Here is a 23049-nt window from a genome sequence, read left to right on the forward strand (position 1 = left end):
TCATTCTGAATAAAAATGAATTCTACATTCGTAACCCTGTTATTTAGAGGTAGCAGGTAAAATAATAGACTGCCTTTTAATAACCAGCAAAATGGATATCTGATTATTTAGTTAAGTACTTTTTTCTTTATTAAGTCTTTGTCTAACCTTATAAATAGTATAGTTTTGTAAAATTACATGTACTTTCAAAAGAGCATATGTAATGAAAACCAGATTTTAAAGTTAATGTGGAATTAATGGATAATTGCTTATTTAATAATCCAAACCATTTGTAGAATTGTAAATTTCTGTCTCCTTATAGCAGGGTTCTTAAATCTTTCCCTGTGATCTTTGCATTTGAACAGGCCCTTATTTTTAGCACTTCTTCAGCAATATAAGGAACTGATCAGCATTCTTCAGTTTCAAGTTACAAGCTATTGCATACAAGTGTGTGTTACAAGCATTTTACAGGATGCTGAGAGTCATTACTGGGATGACAATAAAGCTTTTTATGAGGTACAAAAGTAACTTTATTATCCTTCATTTTTGTACAAATGTGGTTTATTTTTCTTTTATCTTTGACTGATTTGAAAAATAGATGCAAAACAATATTAATTTAAAATGAGGTTTTAAGATTGTATCCACTCATCTAATTGCCTGCCTGATGCATCTTTTAAATTTAAATAATAATAATAATAATAATAATAATAATAATAATAATAATAATAATAATAATAATAATAATAATAATAATAATAATAGTGGTTCTAAAACACCAGTAAACTTCCTCTTATCCCAGATATCCTGTTATGTCTCTGCATTAGGTGTGATTCTACTGTTTCTAATATGAATTCCACCAGGTTAAAAAGGGAATAGTATAATATATGTATGTATAATATAATATATGTATGTATGCAGTGCTTTTTTTGTAAAAGAAAAAGGTGCCGGAACTCACACACGTTATACAACCCGCCTTGCCTACCCTACAAGGTTCCATCCAAAAAAGGTGCCGGAACTCCGTTCTGAGCGTTCTATGACAAAAAAAAAGCCCTGTATGTATGTATAATTGTTAGGAATACTGTTTACTAATCATTTCCCCATCTTAATGAATTATCTGAACCACCTAATTCTTAATTCAATAATTGAAGTGGATAAGAATCCATAATTTGGAAGTAAGTGGCTTAGGGAAACCGGAATACCTAAAGATATATTAAGTTCTTAACAGATGCACTGAAAATTATTCTCAGTAACAAAAACATAAATAGGAGCATCTATCCCATAGCTCCTACTTTTTACAGGGAAATTTACTTTCATCTCTGCAGAATTGGTGTATGGACACATTTTAACCACTGCAAATTTAGTACTGGCAATCTATTTTAAATTCGGGAAAATTGTTTTACAGTAGCTCAAATTTCTATTATTTGGATTAATGTAAAATGTTGACTTCTAACTAATAAAAGTATACGCTTGGGTTTTTAAAAGTCAAAAGCTGTTTTAAATATTGTGAGGAGTTTAATGCAGCATCTTTTGTTCTTCAGCAGATTTTTTTCAGTCTGAATGCATTTTATTGAGAGAATCCAAAGTCATATTGAGGAAAATAGGTTTCTATTGTTTAATCTTTGGTTGTTTTGCAGGGAGAAAGATGTTCATTCTCTATTCATATGTGGCATTATTTCTGCTATGCTCTTCAACATGACTTATGGACTGTTCTACCTCCCGTATTAGCTCAGGAGATTCTAACAGAAGTGCTGGAAGAATCATTAGCACTTTTGGCTTGCAGATATTTTCAGGCCCAGCCCAGTTACAAAAGGACACCACAAATAAGGTAATAATTTAGCAAAATTATGTACTTTGAATGAGATTATAAGAAGCAACAGTAGCATGTTCTTAACCAAAAACAGCTCTTAGAAATGAAAGAGCAGTGTTACACTTAAAATATTAAAATCATATTTTTTAAAAATATATATATAATTTAAAGGCAATTGATTTAAAGATTAGAACAAAACACATTAAAATCCTGTTGAAATCAAAACATATAAAGGAAAGTAGCCAAATGTTTGATCATATGTTTGATAGAAGGTAATTTTACCTTATTTATTTCTATTTTATTAAATTTTGAGGGTGTCCAACTTGAGATGACTTTGGGTGGCTTATTTTTATTTTTTAACATTAGCGATTGTTTAAAAATAAAGACAATTAAAAAAAGAAAAATATGAAGGAACAAGTACAAAAAAAATCCTCCTCAAAATAATGATAGGGACTTAGCAGCTACCATTCAACCAGGCCTAGGAGTAAAGCTAAGCTTTCAACAACCTTTGGAATATCATCAGAGTAGGAGTTGTATGGATCTCTGGTGGATGCTATTCCAGAAGGCAGGCACCACAACAGGGAAAGTGCATTTCCATAACATGACATTGATTAATTGAAAAGACCTGCCCATTATGTCTGATCATAATGGATGGGCAGAAACTATTAGAGATAAGTGGTCCTTGACATACGAAGGGCTTTATGGGCAATAACCAGAACCTGGAATTGCATCTAGAAATCAACTGGCAATCAGTGCAATTAATGTTGTTGCAGTACTATAGACCTCAGTCCTGAATAATATGAGTCCAGATAATCTACTTCATCCAGGGCATGCCACAGCTGGAAGCCTTCTTCCCTTTCAGCAACCTTCCCAAAACAGCAAAAGATGGAGACTGGATGGAAGTTATCCAAATCTTGCTCATGGTCACTCATGCCTTAGTCACCTCCCAATTGGATTATTGTGGTACACAATAAAATAGAGCTGCGTTTGAAGACCATCCAGAAGCTGCAACTGGTCCAGAATGCAGCAGCATGTGCAGTTGTGGGCAATTTGTTTGCCCAAATTACAACACTATTACGTGAGCAGCACTAGCTCCTGTCATGGGGCAGAAATCAGGAGTTCAGACAGTCCAAATGATATATAAATTTACTGTATGCTAAAGATGAGCAGCATGGTGACCTAGAGATGAAGACGCTTGCCTTCGACTTGGAAGGTTGAGAGTTCAATCCTAGGCAGCAGCAGATGTTTCTCTATCAGGGCACATATTATGGCCACTCAGTCTTTTTAAAGACATGATTCTAAATATGTACTTTTGCTCTCATGTTTGCTGTTTTGAAATAAGACCTTTGCCAGTGAGATACAAACTGTATATCAGTGAGATACAGTTTGTCATCTAAATATATGGTCTGACTGTTTTTTAATTGCAATTGTGGCAGTCAGATGTGGGCATCCTAACATAGTACTGTGTTTTATGGAGAACTGGATAAGATTGAAAGAAGAGGGAAATAGAAGAAGGAAAAATGCATTTGAAACTATATAAAAAAATTTGAGTGTTTAAAATCACAAAGCAAACAGAATTAAATAATTTATAATCTATAGCTGAGATAGATGAATATTATGTATCATATTTATACCTAGTATTGACTTTGAAATTTTTAAGAGAAAGTAATAAGAATTGTCATCCATTGCTGAACAGATTTAAAATGTAAATAACTGTTGATTGCATTCATTGCAACAGCTTCAGCTGCCAACAAAGATATGCAATAGGCAAATTAAATTATATTGTTGAATGTATGTTTTTAAAATAAAAACTAAATTTTACCCAATAAATGTTAGCAAATAATAATTCTGATCCAGAATTCAGTATGTATACAAGAAAATTGCTTTTCTTTTCATTTTTATGAAGTAAGGTGATCCATGTGTGTAAAACAAATATCAGAGGCTATATTAATTAAATTTCGCTAGTGAATTGTTTGAAGTAAGCCTGGGTATGATTCTAGTTCTTTTTTTTCTGGGAGTGTTGCTTTATAAGCTGGGTTTCTTCTCCTATATTATTCTACAGCTAGACTTCAACTTACGACCACAAATGAGCTCAAAATTTGCCTTGCTAAGCAAGGCAGTTGTTAAATGAGTTTTGCCAGTCACCAAACATCTGAGTTTTGATCACGTGACCATCTGTCATAAGTGTGAAAAACTGTCAGAAGCGACTTTTTTCAGTGGTGTTGCAACTTTGGTCACTAAACAAATGTTTGTAAGTCAAGGGCTACTTATAATCATTTTCTTTACTTTTGCCTAAGAATCCCGATAATTTTAAGAATAAAAAGTACATCTTTTGTAATATGGCAAATAAGTCATGATTATGGATTGTATTATATTGTTAGATTATTTCCAGAGTTTTTATTTTATCTCTTACAGAACAGATGTCATAGCAATCCTGATGACCTGTGAAAACCTGCTGTGGTCAGTTTGTGGTTCCATGCAAGAACTTTTAGATTCACATAAAGACAGAAATCCTCGTATTTATAATATCCACAGATATTGCAATAATTTACTTGCAGCTGCTCTTTTTTTAACTTCACCGCTAGAGAATTTGTACAAGTAAGTATGATGCTTCAAGACTAACATACATTTAGCCTATAATAGGAGTGACAATTGTCTCTCTTTGTTTAAGGATAATAAAGCCCCAAAGTCCAAGCATTGATTTCTTCCATCAAGGACAACAATACTTTAGTAAGGGTAGTTAATTTGCATTCAGTTTTTAAATCCTAATTCATTAACTTATGTGTTAATAGTTGTGAATCATCTGGCAGTAATTGACTCAGCTATTTACATTGCATATAATGTAGGGGTTAGGCAAATAGACCTTGTATATGTAGTCATTTAGACAAGGGCAAAACAGAGAGAACACTTCTAAAAAGGAGAAGTTTAAAAAAAGCAAAAGAAGGTGAATTTGATCAAACAAAATACAGACTAAGAGAACAAAACAAAGTAAAAGAATATAAGAAAAAAATAAACAGGAGAAATGTATACCGTATATAACCAGTGGATTCCATGATGGGAAAACTGAAAATATTTTAGCTGTAGATCTGAAATAATAAAAATATATTGCTATGCTATATATTTCTGCTGCTAAGTGTATACTCAGTCTTGAGCCTTTTAGCTTGGGAGAAATGTAAATACACGTTTCTCCCTCACTCACAGAATAGGTAAAGGAAAGGCGTCCCTGTGAATTTTACTCTGCTAGTCTTAGGCTACTTTAGGGGTGATGTTCATCTCTGTTTCTTTAAGCCATTGAGCCAGCACTGTCCGGATGTTTCCAGGTCATATGGCCAGCATGACATTACACCACAGCGCAAAGCATATGATGAAACACAGAACGCTGTTACCTTCCCACCAAAGTGGTACTTTTTTATCTACTTGAATTTACATACTTTTGAACGGCTAGGTTGGCAGGATCTGAGGCAAGTGACCGGAGCTCATCTGTCAGGTGGTGGAAGAATTCAAAGAGCACAAACATTCTCTGGCCACTGTGCCTCTCACACACAGACTGGGGACAGATATTCACTATATATTATTTGAATTCATACTTTCCCTTCGCCTGTGCAAATGGAGGCACATCACATTTTTTCTTTCCTGTTTCTCCATTTTTTGTATGGTTATTATTTATTTTTCCCTTGGGAAGCTGTAACATACAACTAAAAGCCTCTCTCTCTCTCTCTCTCTCTCTCTCTCTCTCTCTCTCTCTCTCTCTCTCTCTCTGTGTGTGTGTGTGTGTGTGTGTGTGTGTGTGTGAGAGAGAGAGAGAGAGTGAGTGAGTGAGTGAGTGAGTGAGTGAGTGAGTGAAATGAAGGAAAGAGGATGGTGACTTTTTTACAGATGTCATGTCCACAATGTCTCTCACATACTGTACATTATTTCAGGTTAAGTTAAGTGATGGAACCCAAAATTTTAAAAATATGGACATAGGTTTGGCTGGCATAAATGTGTTTGCTGGCAAAAATAGAGGCTCTCAGGGTGGTCTGGTAGAGATTGCTGCTGCAGAAAGAGTCAGAAAAAAATAAGCCAGGAAAAAAGGAGTGCCACAAGAAAACTTGGAAATTGTGGTGGGGAGAATAGGGAAGTTTCTTAAGAGTCAAGGAGTAACAATTAAAGTAAAAATGAACAGGAAATAGATAAGAAAGTAAAGAAAGATATAGTAAAAACTAGATTTCTACATTTTTGTGAATAGAATAAAAGAGTAAAACTAAACCTAAAGAAAGACAAGATAAATTAAAAAAAGAAAAATATAAATCCTAGAAATCTTGAGACAAGGTATAAAAATATAACAAGTAAGATTTCATATTACTATTTGTGTAAAATAAACTTATATCAACAGTAGCCAAATATATCTGGCCAGATCTGTACTATCCTTAAAAGAACATATGACTCTCCTTCTCAATTATATGTTGTAGTATATTACATATACAGTTCTTATGGTCCTCCTCTGTTGCAGTGCAGGAAAAAATATTTTTTCTTTTAAGTTGCATGAAGCCAAGTTGCAGCATTTCCTTCGAAACTAGGATGAACAAGATAACATGCCTGTTTCTAAACTTAAATCCAATGGATATTACTTTTTTGCAACTGTTACTATTGATTAATAAATACTTGCACAAATAATACATCTAACATCCTGTTACACATGCTTTTGATAGCCAGTTTCCATTCCTCAGAGAATTGAGGCATGTTTTGCCACAATCAATAAATAATGTAAGAATGTGACCAGTTTGGCTCTAATTCATTTTTGAAGCCTGTCAAGCTACAGAATTTTCTGTGATTCTTCCAGACAAAAAATTCCTTTTATTAGTAGAGGGCCATAATATAAGAGGATAAAGGAAAAGAAACTATTGATAAAACTTTTTAAAAATTGACATATTGTACTTTGCTTAACATTACTATCAGGGAATATCGAATATTAGCTAATGGTTAAATAATATAATTGTTCTTTTCTGACTGATAAAAATACTAATGGAATAGTGTATTTACTGATTTCTATAAAATTTTCACATTAGTTTTCTTGTGTATTCATGAATAAGTTAACTTATTGTGTTGTTGTTAGTTGCGAAGTCGTGTCCGACCCATCGCGACCCTATGGACAACGTTCCTCCAGGCTTTCCTGTCCTCTACCATCTTCTGGAGTCCATTTAAGCTCACGCCTACTGCTTCAGTAACTCCATCCAGCCACCTCCTTCTCTGTCGTCCCCTTCTTCTCTTGCCCTCAATCTTTCCCAGCATTAGGCTCTTCTCCAGTGAGTCCTTCCTTCTCATTAGGTGGCCAAAGTATTTGAGTTTTAGCTTCAGGATCTGGCCTTCTAAAGAGCAGTCAGGGTTGATCTCCTCTAGGACTGACCGGTTTGATCGCCTTGCAGTCCAAGGGACTCGCAGGAGTCTTCTCCAGCACCAGAGTTCAAAGGCCTCAATTCTTTGGCGCTCAGCCTTTCTTATGGTCCAACTTTCACTGCCATACATTGCAACTGGGAAGACCATAGCCTTGACTATACGCACTTTTGTTGACAGGGTGATGTCTCTGCTTTTTAGTGTGCTGTCTAGATTTGCCATGGCTTTCCTCCCGAGGAGCAAGCGTCTTTTAATTTCTTGACTACAGTCCCCATCTGCAGTGATCTTGGAGCCCAGGAAAATAAAATCTGTCACTACCTCCATTTCTTCCCCATCTATTTGCCAGGAATTGAGAGGGCCTGATGCCATGATCTTGGTTTTCTTAATGTTTAGTTTCAACCCAACTTTTGCACTCTCCTTCTTCACCCGCAACAAGAGGCTCTTTAGTTCTTCTTCACTTTCTGCCATTATTAACTTATTGTAGTTAAATGCAATTTACTTGAGAATAATATATGAACATTTTGGATGAAAGTATCAGCCTTCTTGACCAAAATTCAGCAGAAAAATATAGCTGACTTCATTGTTCATTTTGTTGCCTTGGTATGACTTGATAGAAGAATTAGAGACACAGCTCAGCTAATTTAGAATCCTTATTGTAGACAAGATGAAGCCATATAAAACAGTTGATGGTTGATGAGAAGACGGAAATGTTATATCCTCAGGGATTTACACTTCTGGCTTCTTCTGGTCACTTCAAATTAATGGATAATTGATATGGAAATTTGGGAGCCTTAAAGAGGAGTTGGATTGCTTCATTTGTTCAAGTGTGAACCATTAGCTGTCAAACTTTAACTTAAAGAAAGGAAGTGAACCAGCCTGTGCAATTTATTGCATCCACAAAGACTTTATATATTGTGATCAAATTGAGTGTTTACATAGCCAAAGACATTCAGCATTTTGCATACAGAAATGTTGCTTATTGAGTATGACATATTCTATTTCATTTTTAAAGTCTGGGTATGCTTCAGGTGTTGTTTCTAAAGATTTATTGTATTTTTGGCAAAATAGGGGGGCTCTTCCTAAATTTTAGTGGGTTTTTTTTGACACTCAATCACTTCATTTATTTTATTATTTATTTTAATTCCATTTATATCCCGCCCTTCTCCGAAGACTCAGGGCGGCTTACAAGCTTAGCAGTAGCCTTCATTCTATGTATATGCCTGCTTATTAGGGCTTTCACACACACACCCCAAGCGGCATTTTTACAAAGTCAGCTTATTGCCCCCCAACAATCTGGGTCCTCATTTTACCTACCTCGGAAGGATGGAAGGCTGAGTCAACCTTGAGCCTGGTGGGATGCGAACCTGCACTAATTGCAGGCAGCTGATGTTACTTAAGGAGGCATTAGCCCACTGCTCCACCAAGGCTTGTTTCATGATTCACAAAATATGATAATTTGCATATGAAAATAAGCCATCTGAATCAAATGGCACCTGGACTTCCTTGGCTTTTTCCTTCAAATGTTTCACTTCTCATCGAAGAAGCTTCTTCAGTTCTGATTGAGAATCTCTATAGTTATTTCAATCAAATAGGTGCTGTACTGTTCTTTTTCTGTGGGAATATTTCATCTCACGTGAAAAGAATGGGAAGATATATGAAACTGCAAGGGTTTTAATTTTTTGTGGGATACGTGGTCAATCATAATAAAGAAACCAGCCAACACTTCAAACAGCTACTGGGCTGCAAGTAATCCTCCAGTTGCATTTCTTCTTTCAGATGACCAAATAAGGCATCAGTGGTACTAAAAATATAGAAGATAAAGAATACAGTATATGTGATCTTAATGAGAAGTAAAAGAATGTTAACAACTGTATCTCTATCCAGAATAACATTTATACAAAAGTATTCATTCAGGGAAAAATAGAGTAATAATAGCTAAGCAACTGTGATCAATTTTACTAAACTGAATTTATTAGATGCCTTATTTGATCAACTGAAAGAAGAAATGCAGTTGGACAGCTAGCAGCAGGCAAGTAACTGCTAGAAGTATTAGCTGATTTTGTTATTATTATCATAGACTAATAAATTCACTAGAATGTCAATGATGCTATTTGTTTAATTGTATCTGATTCTCAGCAGTTCAATGAATCAGTTTTCTGCACATTTTCTTTTAGTTGTTTTAGTTCTGAAATGAATGCTTAATTGTAATATTTTTCAAGGTTTTTTTCTCAAAGCTCTTTTCTCCACACTTTTTGTTGTTGTTGTTGTTGTTAGCTGCGAAGTCGTGTCCGACCCATCGCAACCCTATGGACAATGTTCCTCCAGGCCTTCCTGTCCTCTACCATCTTCTGGAGTCCATTTAAGCTCACACCTACTGCTTCAGTGACTCCATCCAGCCACCTCATTCTCTGTCGTCCCATTCTTCTCTTGCTCTCAATCTTTCCCAGCATTAGGCTCTTCTCCAGTGAGTCCTTCCTTCTCATTAGGTGGCCAAAGTATTTGAGTTTCAACTTCAGGATCTGGCCTTCTAAAGAGCAGTCAGGGTTGATCTCCTCTAGGACTGACCGGTTTGATAGCCTTGCAGTCCAAGGGACTCGCAGGAGTCTTCTCCAGCACCATAGCTCAAAGGCCTTGACTATACGCACTTTTGTTGACAGGGTGATGTCTCTGCTTTTTAGTGTGCTGTCTAGATTTGTCATGGCTTTCCTCCTGAGGAGCAAGCATCTTTTAATTTCTTGGCTACAGTCTCCATCTGCAGTGATGTTGCAGCCCAGGAAAATAAAATCTGTCACTACCTCCATTTCTTCCCCATCTATTTGCCAGGAATTGAGAGCGCCGGATGCCATGATCTTAGTTATCTTAATGTTTAGTTTCAACCCAAGTTTTGCACTCTCCTTCTTCACCCGCAACAAGAGGCTCTTTAGTTCTTCTTCACTTTCTGCTATTAGAGTGGTATCATCTGCATATCTTAGGTTGTTGATATTTCTTCCGCCAATCTTAATTCCAACTTTTGATTCATCTAGCCCTGCCTTTCTCATGATGTGCTCTGCATATAAGTTAAATAGGCAGGGCGACAGTATACAGCCTTGCCGGACTCCTTTCCCAATTTTGAACCAATCAGTGGTTCCGTGTCCAGTTCTCACTGTTGCTTCTTGGCCCACATATAGGTTTCTCAAGAGACAAATAAGATGGTCTGGTACGCCCATCTCTTTAAGAACTTGCCACAGTTTGTTATGATCCACACAATCAAAGGCTTTAGCATAGTCAATGAAGCAGAAGTAGATGTTTTTCTGGAACTCTCTAGCTTTCTCCATGATCCAGCGTATGTTGGCAATTTGATCTCTAGTTCCTCTGCCTCTTCGAAATCCTGCCTGTACTTCTGGTAGTTCTCGATCCACATACTGCTGGAGTCTAGCTTGTAGGATTTTAAGCATAACTTTACTAGCATGAGAAATGAGTGCAATGGTGCGATAGTTTGAACATTCTTTGGCACTGCCTTTCTTTGGAATTGGAATGTAAACTGATCTTTTCCAATCCTGTGGCCACTGTTGAGTTTTTCAAATTTGCTGGCAAGTTGAGTGTAGCACTTTTACTGCATCGTCTTTTAAGATTTTGAATAGCTCAGCTGGAATACTGTCACCTCCACTAGCTTTGTTGTTGCTCAGCTTTTCTAAGGCCCACTTCACTTCACATTCTAGGATGTCTGGCTTGAGGTCAGTGACCACCTCATTGTGATTATCAGGGATGTTAAGCTCATTCTTGTATAGTTCTGTGTAATTTTGCCACCTCTTCTTAATCTCTTCTGCCTCTGTTAGGTCCCTGCCATTTTGGTCCTTTATCATGCCCATTTTTGCATTAAACGTTCCCTTCATCTCTCCAATTTTCTTGAAAAGATCTCTGGTCCTCCCTATTCTATTGTTTTCTTCTATTTCTTTGCACTGTTCATTTAAGAAGGCATTCTTATCTCTGCTAGCTATTCTCTGGAATTCTGCATTCAATTGGGCGTATCTTTCTTTTTCTCCCTTGCCTTTCGCTTCCCTCCTTTCCTCAGCTATTTGCAAAGCTTCCTCAGACAGCCATTTTGCTTTCTTTCATTTCTTTTTCTTTGGGATGGTTTTGGATGCTACCTGTTGTACAATGTTGCGAACCTCTGTCCATAGTTCTTCAGGCACTTTGTCTATCAAATCTAATTCCTTAAATCTATTTGTCACCTCTACTGTATATTCAACCGGGATATGATTTAATTCTTACCTGAGTGGCCTAGTGTTTTTCCCTACTTTCTTCAGTTTAAGCCTAAACTTTGCAATGAGAAGCTCATGGTCTGAGCCACAGTCAGCTCCTGGTCTTGTTTTTACTGACTGTATAGAGGTTCTCCATCTTTGGCTACAGAGCACATAGTCAATCTGATTTCTGTGTTGACCGTCTGGTGATGTCCATGTGTAGAGCCGTCTCTTGGGTTGTTGGAAAAGAGTGTTTGCTATGACCATCGTATTCTCTTGACAAAATTCTATCAGCCTGTGCCCTGCTTCATTTTGTACTCCAAGGCCAAACTTGCCTGTTATTCCGGTTATCTTTTGGCTTCCTGCTTTAGCATTCCAATCCCCCATGATGATAAGGACATCATTTTTTGGTGTTAGTTCTATAAGGTGCTGTAGGGCTTCATAGAACCAGTCAATTTCATCCTCTTCAGCACTGGTGGTTGGGGCATAGACTTGGACTACTGTAATATTGAATGGTTTGCTTTGGATTCGAACTGAGATCATTCTGTCATTTTGAGGATTGTGTCCCAGTATTGCTTTTCTTACTCTTATTGACTATGAAGGCTACTCCATTTCTTCCGAGGGATTCTTGCCCGCAGTAGTATACCTGATGGTCATCTGAATTAAATTCACCCATTCCTGTCCATTTTAGTTCACTGATACCTAAGATGTCGATGTTCAGTCTTGTCATCTTTTGTTTGACCACGTCCATCTTTCCTTGATTCATGGATCTTACATTCCAGGTTCCTATGGAGAAAAAATCTTTACTGCATCAGACTTTCCTTTCACCACCAGACGCATCCACAGCTGAGTGTCCTTTCGGCTTTGGCCCAGTCGCTTCATTCTTTCTGGCGCTACTAGTACTCGCCCTCTGCTCTTCCCCAGTAACAAATTGGACGCCTTCCGACCTGAGGGGCTCATCTTCCAGCGTCATATCGTTTTGCCTTTTGGTACCGTCCATAGGGTTTTCATGGCAAAGATACTGGAGTGGGTTGCCATTTCCTTCTCCAGTGGATCACGTTTTGTCAGAACTCTCTGCTATGACCTGTCCGTCTTGGGTGGCCCTGCATGGCATAGCTCATAGCTTCATTGAATTACGCAAGCCCCTTTGCCACGACAAGGCAGTAATCCATGAAGTGGTCCACACTTTTAAGTTCTAAAAAAATTGTTGAAAAAAAATTGCAATCTTAGTATTAAAAGTATTTTGTGACTTTAAAAAAATAGTCCAAATTCATGAATCTTGATACCACGTGTAATTTAAGAAGATTTTCAACAATTTAAATTTTATGAGGCATCTATTAGATCATTATTTAGGCAACTCATAATTTCACACCAGTGCTGAAACTTACAAGATCGCTTCTCACCTTGTCACATAATACCGAAGAATAACACCATTCTAATAGGGATTTTTTTTCCTTGATATCAGATACTTTCACAGATGCTTCCCCCAGCTTTGAGACATGAGGCAGCTGCTATAGCATATATTATATATAAAGAACATCTACTAACTAAAGTAATGCATTATCCATCAGCAGAGAAGGAAAATGAAACCAGATGAGCCAGTGAGGCACTAGAGATGGGTATAGAAGGTGAATCCCCTAAAAGAGTCTCTCCCTTGATTTACTCATTGAGCACTGTCCCTGCTACTGGTAACTACCTAAATTCTGATCACACAGAAGTATCCTTTTTGGGATGCACTTCGTCATTTGGTCTGGCTGCTGGACTCCCTGATCAGTCTAGCTGGAATGTAACTGAGGGAGAAAAGAATGAAGCAATAAAAACAAACAAACACAAAACAGAGCCAAGTCTGTCTTTTTTCTTTCGCTTTTAGTCTGGCTGTAAGAATTGCACTCAGAGTTCTTATGCAACAAGTGTTATATCTTTTTCTATAGGGCCCTGGGGTCCATAAAAGCCATTATTTACCTTGGTTGGTGCTCTGATGTTCTACAGCATGCAGAGTGGGAGAGTGAATTGAATTGAATTGAAATGCAATACCATGGCAGTAAGCCCAAATATTTCCATTAAACATGAAGCTGTTACCTATTTTCTCTCCATTGCCTCTCAAAGGAATATGATAAATTGTGATTTTGAATTGCTTTTTTTCCCCAGAACAGTTCAAAGCATTTTTGATGACTTGTCTTCAGATATTTTGGACCAAGCTGTTTACCAACCATTGCACTGGCTATCTGGCATGTCAGAGTTTTCTTCTTCATTGTTAAAGTAAGTATCTTTGTAATACAGATAAGACTTGAATCCATGTCTGTGTTCCATATTGTTGCTTTCACTGATAAATTGAAATGAATTATACCACTTTGAAGCATTTTATTAAAGTATATATTTCATTGTCTAGTTTCTTTAAAAACTTGTTCTTGGCAAATTTTATATGGCAGTTGTTTTTATATTTATTTTTTTGTACTCGATTTAACTTTGAAAAAGTAGCAGTCTTGGGAATTGGTGAAGCTACTAAAGCTTACATATATTGCTTTGTTCGTATTTGGTATTTTTAGAAAATGGCATGTTTAAAAGCAAGTGCATAATTTTCTTGCTGTTTCAGTAAGTGTAATAACAATTTACATATGAGACATATGCTACCAGCTGTACTGCCATTTCTTTTCTAACTTTGGATCAAAGTCCTCTCACATCTATTTCAAAATCTGTTTGGACTTCTCACAATATTTTGTGTCTCTTCCTAATAATCTTTAATTTCTAATTCAATACTAGATTTTTTTCATTTGTATTATGAAAGAAAAAAGATGTTTAGCTTTATTGTTCATGTTTTCTAGTTGTGATTTTTAGTTTTTTTCGCTCCTGCTTTATACAACTGCATTGCTCTAAAAGAAAACCTCAGTAATTATATTATGTAGTTTAATAAAGCCCCAATTTGGGATTAGGTAATTCTGCTTAGCTAAATCATCATCATCGTTTTGTAAAGTGTATATAGAAGATGTTCATGCTGCCAGAAGTTTTTGTATGTGGCACTATGAGCTAGTTTTCAACTGCAACAATGTTTTATTCCGATGGATGCAAACCATAATTTTCCTCCCTACCAGAATTGTTTATTCATGTCATATTTTATATGTAATCGATTGCTCTGTGTGGGAGTGGCTAGTGTTATATTTGTGGCTATATGAGCTTGGAAGGTGAAGTAACATGTTTCTCCATATGATCAGTGAAAAGGTTTTCTGTAGTTTAACTAGTACTAACACAGTGACTGACTGAACATTTCAATTTGCGCTGTGCTTTAAGACTCTAGAGCAATTAATAAATACTTGAAAGTAACACTCCATTTGGTTAGATGTAATAAAAATTTGTATGAACTCCATGTTACAAACATCCTGCTCTTTACACATTAATAAATATAAGGTCAATTTGCTGTTAAGTTGTATTTTATGATAGATATTGAATTATAAATGGGTGTTTAAGCATTGTTATAATGTTAAATTATTCATTTTCTTAATATCTAAGTAAAGGTATATGAAAAATATGTATTGTGATATGAAGCAGCTGTCTAATAAATAGCTTTTGTATTGAATATATTTTGCAAATGTTCAATGCAGAATGATGTGTTAGGATAATTGTATGTTTAACTGTAAGATATGCTAAAAGGTTACAGTTAATAGTTTTGTATTATATAGTACAATTTATTTCTAACCAAGAAATTAAGATCCTAAAACGAGGCCAAAAAAAGTTCATTTAAAATTGTAACCAACCATTTCTTTCCATTATATCTGAAGAACTTACTCAGGAACTCAGTCTATTGGGAATTTCACTTACATAAACCTTGTTTAAATAAATTACAACTCTTTATTTATTTGCTTTATTGTAGAGAATTTCTATATGCGTTCATCCAATATTGCAGGACATACCGTAGCTGAAGATAAAATATCCCCAAATATGCTCCATGAAGCATTCTTATTGTAGAGGCAGATGTCTATTAAACACATGTCTTTTATAGCTTCTTCTAATACTGAAAATAGATATTTTAGATAAGTACTTCTTTGTATGACTAAATATATAATTATGCTGTAATTCTGCTTTAATTATGACTTTAGACTTCATTTCAAATATTTATGGCAATAATTCTAAACAAAAATAACACTAAATTATACTAAAAGATCTCTTATTTATATAAGCATCAAAGCAATGTTTGGCTCATGAAACAAGAGAATTAATAGTACCAATAAAGAAAGTAAGTGAGGTTGCCTTGTAACTGTTATAGATTTATTATTCATTTGGCAAATGTTAACCTGCTTTTAGCTAGTTAAGATAAATGTAATTCCTTCCCCCAACAGCCTTATAGTAAGCAGACTTGAGGAATTAGAGTTTAAAGAAATTAGCATTAACCTATGCTTTAAGGCTGTTGATTTCACAGGTAAATTAAATATTCTGTATGTATCTTTCATTTTGAAAGAACAACATCAGCTGGGGAAATGACAACTCAGGGTCATCTGAAGCTACTATTATCCCAGCCATATTGTAACTGGAACTTGCTTTTGCGAACACTGCTACATCATGATTGCCTGTTAGTGAAAATTTTACTGAGAAGTTTTAGTAAGTATTGATTTTATCATGTTTCTAATAATGTAAATGTGCAAACATAATTATATTTTTAATAGTTTTAACCCTAAGCCTTTAAATTAATTGAATATTAATAAGAGAATTTTATGATATTGTGGAATCAAAATAACAAATAATCAAAGCTGCATTGTTTATTAGACAGTTTGTACTAGAGGGGTCTCTTCTAAAACTATTGTGAAAGACCCTCCTGCACACAAAGAGATGCATATTTATACATTTCAGAATGAGGCAAAAATGATGCAGGCACATGTATACATATGTAATAGAAGATATAAAATATATATTTATATATTTTAAATGCTGCTCATCTCACCTACTCTCACACACCAGCAACAATATTTATGTCACCTATCTGTGACACAAATCTTCAATCCATGAAGATTTTAGCTGGGCCCAGCCTCAGAGCCACTTACCTTCAAGAAGTTGAGCACCCTTTATCATGTTTATGAAAAATCTATGTTTTCTTTCTGCATCTTTCTTCAAATTATTTTGTTGGGGACATTTCCTAGAGGAAGCAGTACTAATTATTTTTGACTCTAGTTATTTGGAAGGAAGACAATTGCCACGAAGAAACAAGCCTAACTTACAACTGCCTTCTTTTTGAAGATAAAATCATTAGAATAGTTTGGCAGCTTTTCCTTTGGAAAAAAAGGAATATGATTGCTCATATTCTTCCAGATAAATTAGAAGTTATAAGTGTTTTGTCTCTAAAGTGTATGCATAAGTAGTATTTGAATGAACAAAATATTAGGGTAACCATATATTTAACCTGAATCCTTTACATTGTGCTTACATGAATTACTTAATTTATGAAATCAACACATGAAACCCAAGCTCATAATAGAATATTTGTCCTTTGAAAGTGAGAGTTTAGCATCTAAAAAGATTTAATTTTTTTAATTTTATTAGATTTATATACTGCCCTTTCCCGAAGGACTCAGGGCGGTTTACAGGGCATTTTAAAATCACACCAATACAAAATATAAAAATTAAAAGACAATTAAAAAGATTAAATTATCCCTGAAAATAAAAACCCCAGTTAAAAATTCTCAGCCTGGGCCAGAGAGCTCAAAGAGCCAAGTCTTCAGGTCCCGGCGGAATGAACGCAGGTCAGGGGCAGTCCTAAGCTCCACGGGCAGCTGGTTCCAGAGGGCAGGCGCACCCACAGAGAAGGCCCTCCCCTTGGGTGTTATCCGCCGGCAATCTTTTACAGTTTGCAGTTCCCAGCAAGTGTTCAAAACAGTAATAAAATCTAACACTTTATTAACCATTATTTTATCAGCACAATGGACTTTCATGGCTTGAATTCATTCACAGAGATTAAGAAATCCCAATTTGAAAGGTGGCAAATTGACTATAAGAAGCTGCAACCAATGTAAATGTGAGTTAGTTGCCAAGCGCCCAAATTGCAATCATGTGATTGCAGACTGAAGTCAGTTTAAACATTTGATTACCTTCTGACCTTTAAAGCTGTTGCCCATATATATTCTCCTGAATGTACTGTAAACGCCGTGTCCTTTTCTCCTATCCTTGTGATGTATTTGTGGGCATCCTGCTTTCCTGTTCTTATTCTATCTTAGGTAGCTATTGGCTACTTACATGTTCAGCATCTCTGCCTTGGAAAATTTTAGCTCAGTGTATTTTCCACAGGTAACCCAATTCACTAGGCTTTGCTTACTGATCTAGTTCCTTAGGTTTCATTCTCATATGCTGCTAGCTGTCATCTGAGATATGTGTGGGAGTTGGAATGTGTGAGAGTTTCTCAGCTTTGGATACATGTTTACAGTCTGCTGCTGCTTTATATTCTGCCCAATATTCCACCCAGTCATTATGAATACCTCAACAATTGGTCTGAGTGTTCACTCAGGACCTCTCCAGGTAACCATCTCCTGAAATCCTTGTGCACAGATTTGCCTCTTAATTTTACAAAATTAATTGTGGTTTGTAGAATGGCTGTCTTGTTTTTTCAGAACTGGCCTTTCATACCATGTTCTTCAGTTTTTGAGCAACAGTATCATAATATATCAGTAAGCAAGATGGAACATATTTGTGATTTTTATCTAAACTTGTCTCTGCAACTTTGAGATAGGTGCATCCCTTACTGTATTTGTGTACAATAGTTTATATTTCAGGAGCAGATACAAATGTTGCAGACTTCTTCTCAAATATGACTTTACATCAGACAAATGAAAATACCATATGATAATATGTTCTATGTTTATAATATGGAATTGTCCGGCAATTGATATTTTTGCATTGGTGGACAGTAGCAACTGCTATTGTTTTCGTGCAGGTCTGGCATCTCATGAGCTGCCTTTTTACTGCATCAGTGGATTAGGACGCTGAGCTTGTCGATCAGAAGGTCGGCAGTTTGGCGGGTCGAATCCCGAGTGCCGCATAACAGAGTGAGTGCCTGTTACTCGTCCCAGCTTCTGCCAACCTAGCAGTTCAAAAGCACGTAAAAATGCAGGTAGAAAAATAGGGACCAGTACGGTGGGAAGGTAACAGTGTTCCGTGTGCCTTTGGCATCTAGTCATGCCGGCCACATGACCACGGAGACATCCTTGGACAAGCGCTGGCTCTTCAGCTTTGAAACGGAGATGAGCACCGGCCCCTAGAGTCGGAAACGACTAGCATGCATGTGTGGGGGAACCTTTACCTTTACCTTTATAGAACTCCTTCTTTGTACACTCCCTCTGTATCTACTTTTCACCCAGTTCTTAACTTTGTCAGGAAGAATCAGTATACAATTTGGTTACTCCCTGGTTGCTTAGACAAATATGTTCTTCACTCCTTTGTAAGCAGCCATTAGTCATTGTAACTGCTGTTCACAGAATGCCAGCTTCCTAAAGGTAGACCATACTGGCTTCCAATCCCTGCATCTCACCAGTTTTCAGAATTATTGGCTGCTCTGAGGTTGCCATTATTCTTTCTATGTTGCAAAATGGGACAAGTACTTCTTTGAACATAGAACCTTGTCTTTTATAATAGATATTTCAGTATTTATTCTCTTTGTGATCCTGGGGCTTGGATGTTTGTCAGTACAGTTTGACTTAACTGCCATTTCAGAATTGCAACGATTGTTTTATTTTTCCCCCCTTTTCATTCATTCATGAAACATTTCCTTAAAGGGTTATCTGACGTTTGCTTCCCATAAAGCCGAATGTATAACGTTGTCTCATTCTTATTCCTCAACAATCCTTTTAAATCAGGATTTCATTTGCGTTAAGGTGGCTTTTACTCGTGGTTCCTGCTTTGGCCAACAGGTCTAGTGTATATTTTATGCTTTTGATGTGATCATTTATTTTCTTGAATGATGAGAAAGATATACTATAGCAAATTATCTCCTTCATGGTAAAGGTGATATCTGATTCTCATATTAAATAATATTTAATATTTCTTAATTTTACCCATTACCCAGCTATGCCATTAGAATCTTCTCTCCATATACTACAGGGGTGTCAAACTCAATTTCATTGAGGGCCGCATTAGCATTGCGGTTGCCCTCAGGGGGCCAGGTGGGTATGGCCAGGGTGCGCGTGGCCTACTGGGTGGGCGTGGCTAGAGTGCATATGGCCTACTGGGTAGGCATAGCCAGCTCTACATTGTTCGCATCAAGGGTGCCTATGGGGGCCTGGGCAGGAGTGGGACAGATCTGAGGGTATCTGGCAGAAGGAGGGTCTCTGGGCCAGGGCCAAGGCAGTGGGGCCGTTCCCTCACTGTTTCCAGGATGGCTTTGTGGGCCACATGAAACTACTTCATGGGCCGGATCCGGCCCCCCAGGCCTTGTGTTTGACATGTCTGATATACTGGATGTCCACAGGACCTTATCATTTAATATCTAAAACTAAGCCCTTTTCCAGGATTCTGCATCTATTTTATTGATTACTAGGATTGGAATAAAAACCTTGCAGTCTCAATCTGTAGCATGGTTAGCATCCCTTTCCCTGTAAAGCAGCAACCTAGAGATAATCTTCCGCTTTCATCCAGGATATTAGTATTCCATTTTCATCCAAAGCTACCTAGCCAGGAGACATACTATGTTTAGCTGTCTTTATGTAAAATAATACCTTTCTTTATACCGGTATGTGTATATAAGACCTTTCAATTATGTACACAGCCAGCAGGAGGCTATATGGAATTATAGCCATTTATACAGTGGTCACCTATTTTCAAGTCTCTTGAAATAAGAGGATTTAAAATACTGTAAAATAGTTTGTGAATCTGGGGACCTTAGATCTTAACATGCAATATTCCAAGACAGCAGCATTACAGAGGTTTTTTTCCCTTAGTCACCTCCTCTGTAGATGATGGAGAGTCGTGTAAAGCCATAGTAGGGAGCAAATAGAAGTTGTTATGAAGAGCAGGCAACTGGGTAAATGTATAGTGAACAGCTAGACATCTAGGCATATTTTACGTAAGCTGTATGTCAGTTTCAGTCATTAACAAAATCAGTCCATTTGGTGCTTTTGTGATGGTGCAACAAGCTCGACAGGATGTAGTCATCAGCAACTGAGGTACAAATAACATTGTTCTCTGATAAATTGGAGCAAGAAATAGAAGACTACCTTAAAGTCACCAAGGAAGGACTATTGTTATCACCAAGGTGTTATGCAGTGACTAGATTCGGGGAAGGCAGTCCAACCCTCTTTGGGGGAATTGTACATGAATAGCACAATTTAAGCTCAGTCTGCTTTGTAATTATACTGTGGACATTTGCACATAATGAATGCCCTGATATTGATTTGTGAATCATTCAATTGGGCATGCAGGTTAGGCATCGCGGTCTTCTACTGTTACAAGCTGGAAAACTAGTATTCTTATCAACATCTCATCAATATCTCTAATAGCTCTTTGTGCTTTATAGGAATCAAGTCCTAATTGTTCTGCTTATAACTGTGGCTGCCATGAGGGATTTTTAACTGTCTAAAAATATATTTTATGAATGATGGGGAAGGAATTGCATCAGCTTTGATGTTATCAGCAGAGCCTTTCTGGCTAGAGCTTGGCCTTGAATAAGAATGGCCACTATGGATACTTGATTGTTGCCTAGCAGCCTTGCAGAGTCATTTGCTTTTATCTTGCATGCTCTTTCCATTCCGCTTTTATCTTTCTAGCTTCCAACAAGGAAAAAATACCAATGTCCTTGAAAACACAAAAAGGTGTATTATGGAACCTTCCCAGATAAACCCTCATTCTCAAGAACATTAAGGGAAATGTGGCATATTTGAAGGTAAGGCTTGTCCTTGTAATTTAGCATAGCTAGTTGGCCACTCATTGAATTTGCTACAAGAAACGCATGTCTTCTTAGTAGCAGTATGATGCTCCATTAGAACATTTTGTGGAATTGCCCCACTGTTGACATTGATGAATCAGGGGAACTTTCTATTGTTGTATACATAACTTGCTGTATGAGAGTTATGGCTTTTAATGTAACCATTAACAGTTGATCATACATGGATATTGTTAGTGCAGTCTTGAGGCAATTATTGACCACCACATCCATATCAAGGATTTAGAATCTGATTTTATTTTCCTATCTTCAGTTGGAACTTATCTTCCAAAATTGTTAACTCTCTCAATCAAGTAAGGTATGATTACTGGTTGAACAAGCAGTTGACTTAAATGGTGGGATATTGCTGTTGATATTGTTCTTACTAGAACACAGGAGACATTCACAAATAAAGGTGAATGTATGTGTCCTGGGATAATGTTGCATGATCCAGTCTGAGTCGGTCACTGGAACCAGAGGTTTTGTCTTCCGAGCTTTTGGACTCTTGCTGGAGCCCATCTTCAGGGAACTTTTCTCTAGCAAAGTCTGGTATTTATAGTGCCTGTTGTAAGTGGCTTTTTAGATGTTGATTGGGGTGTGCTGGCTTTTAAGTCATTAAGTGTCGTTTGCTTGTGCTGCTCAGTCCTAATCTTCTAAGTACTGGTGGTGGTAAATCAGGACTCCTGTTGATTGACGATGGGCCTGTTTTCTAGGCTTCAGTCACTTCCCTGGCTATTTTTGTGTCTGCTTGTCCAACAATCTTAGTAGCTTCAAAATAAAATGTGTGTCCTTGTTCATTGCAGTGTGAGGCTAACAATGGATTCGTTTCTCCTCATCTGATGCTCACTTGTGTTCTTGCAATCTGGTGATTAGCTTCCTCCCCGTCTGTCCTACATAGTCACAGGGCCAATCCATGCAGTGAATTTGGTAGATTACATTGAAAGTAATCGATTTTTACAATACACAATTTGTCCTTGTATGGTAGCCTCTGGGTGGTATGCGATGCCCACTTTCAGATCTCAGAAGCTGCATTCTACAGCTTCTGAAATGTTTTTGATGTATGGCAGGGTATGCCATGTAGTTGGCCTTGTACCTTGTTTCTTCCTTTTTCTCTTGCAATCCCTTTCTCTCCAGTCTTTCTGCTTGCGGGGTGGTTAGGAAAAAAGCAAATTCTGTAGGTATTTTCTCCTTTACTTGGCCCCCTCATTGCCCCTCCCCCAGCGGAGAGATTAGAAAGGAAGAGATTTCAAGAGAGTAAGTTTTGTCCAATGCAATAATGCCAGTGGTGGGACATGATCAGGCAATGGAGATATTGCTTATAGAAATTACTTGTTTTTGTTCTCTCGGCCTCCCTCACAGAGCAGAGAGATAGAGACAAAGGGATTTCAAGAGAATAAGGTATTTGCATAACTCACTTGTGGCTCCCAACCTTGGCCTGGGGTGTAATTGCATTGTTTTCAATGTGTGCAATCAGACACTCAAGCCTTCCAAAGGTTGGAGGAGTGGTTAGGAAGCAGACAAAACTAGAGATGTGAAACTAGCTAGCCTTGTCTCTTTCCAGCTAGAAAGCACAGTTGCAATCATGTGATTTCCCATTTAATGACTGCTTTGCATAGCGGCAGAGTTGCCCCTCCCAGTTGGGGTCATTAAGCAATGGCTATCTGCATCAACTGATGCCTTTTTGTGGTAATCCTTTTTTTATTGCTAGCTTATTCAAAACTAACTGGGAACCACACCTATGAGCATTAGACCATGCTTCCTGCCAAATCTGCCTGCAGTTC

General features: G+C 37.0%; 1 protein-coding gene across 1 annotated transcript in view; it reads left to right on the forward strand.

Annotated features, from left to right (window-relative positions):
- Positions 1-344: 344 nt before the first annotated feature.
- LOC308679274 (uncharacterized protein KIAA0825-like) overlaps positions 345-23049 on the forward strand; it is a gene marked incomplete at its 5' end in the record, with an annotated part of 88040 nt that continues 65335 nt past the window's right edge. The window contains 5 exons of the mRNA XM_081346880.1: positions 345-495; positions 1614-1804; positions 4202-4384; positions 13528-13638; positions 15830-15969. Coding sequence (XP_081203006.1) covers positions 345-495; positions 1614-1804; positions 4202-4384; positions 13528-13638; positions 15830-15969 — 776 coding nt within the window. The remainder of the gene's footprint in view (positions 496-1613; positions 1805-4201; positions 4385-13527; positions 13639-15829; positions 15970-23049) is intronic.

This window comes from Vipera berus (genome assembly GCF_964194415.1).
Source record: "Vipera berus genome assembly, contig: HAP1_SCAFFOLD_105, whole genome shotgun sequence".
NCBI classification, from domain to species: Eukaryota; Metazoa; Chordata; class Lepidosauria; order Squamata; family Viperidae; genus Vipera; species Vipera berus.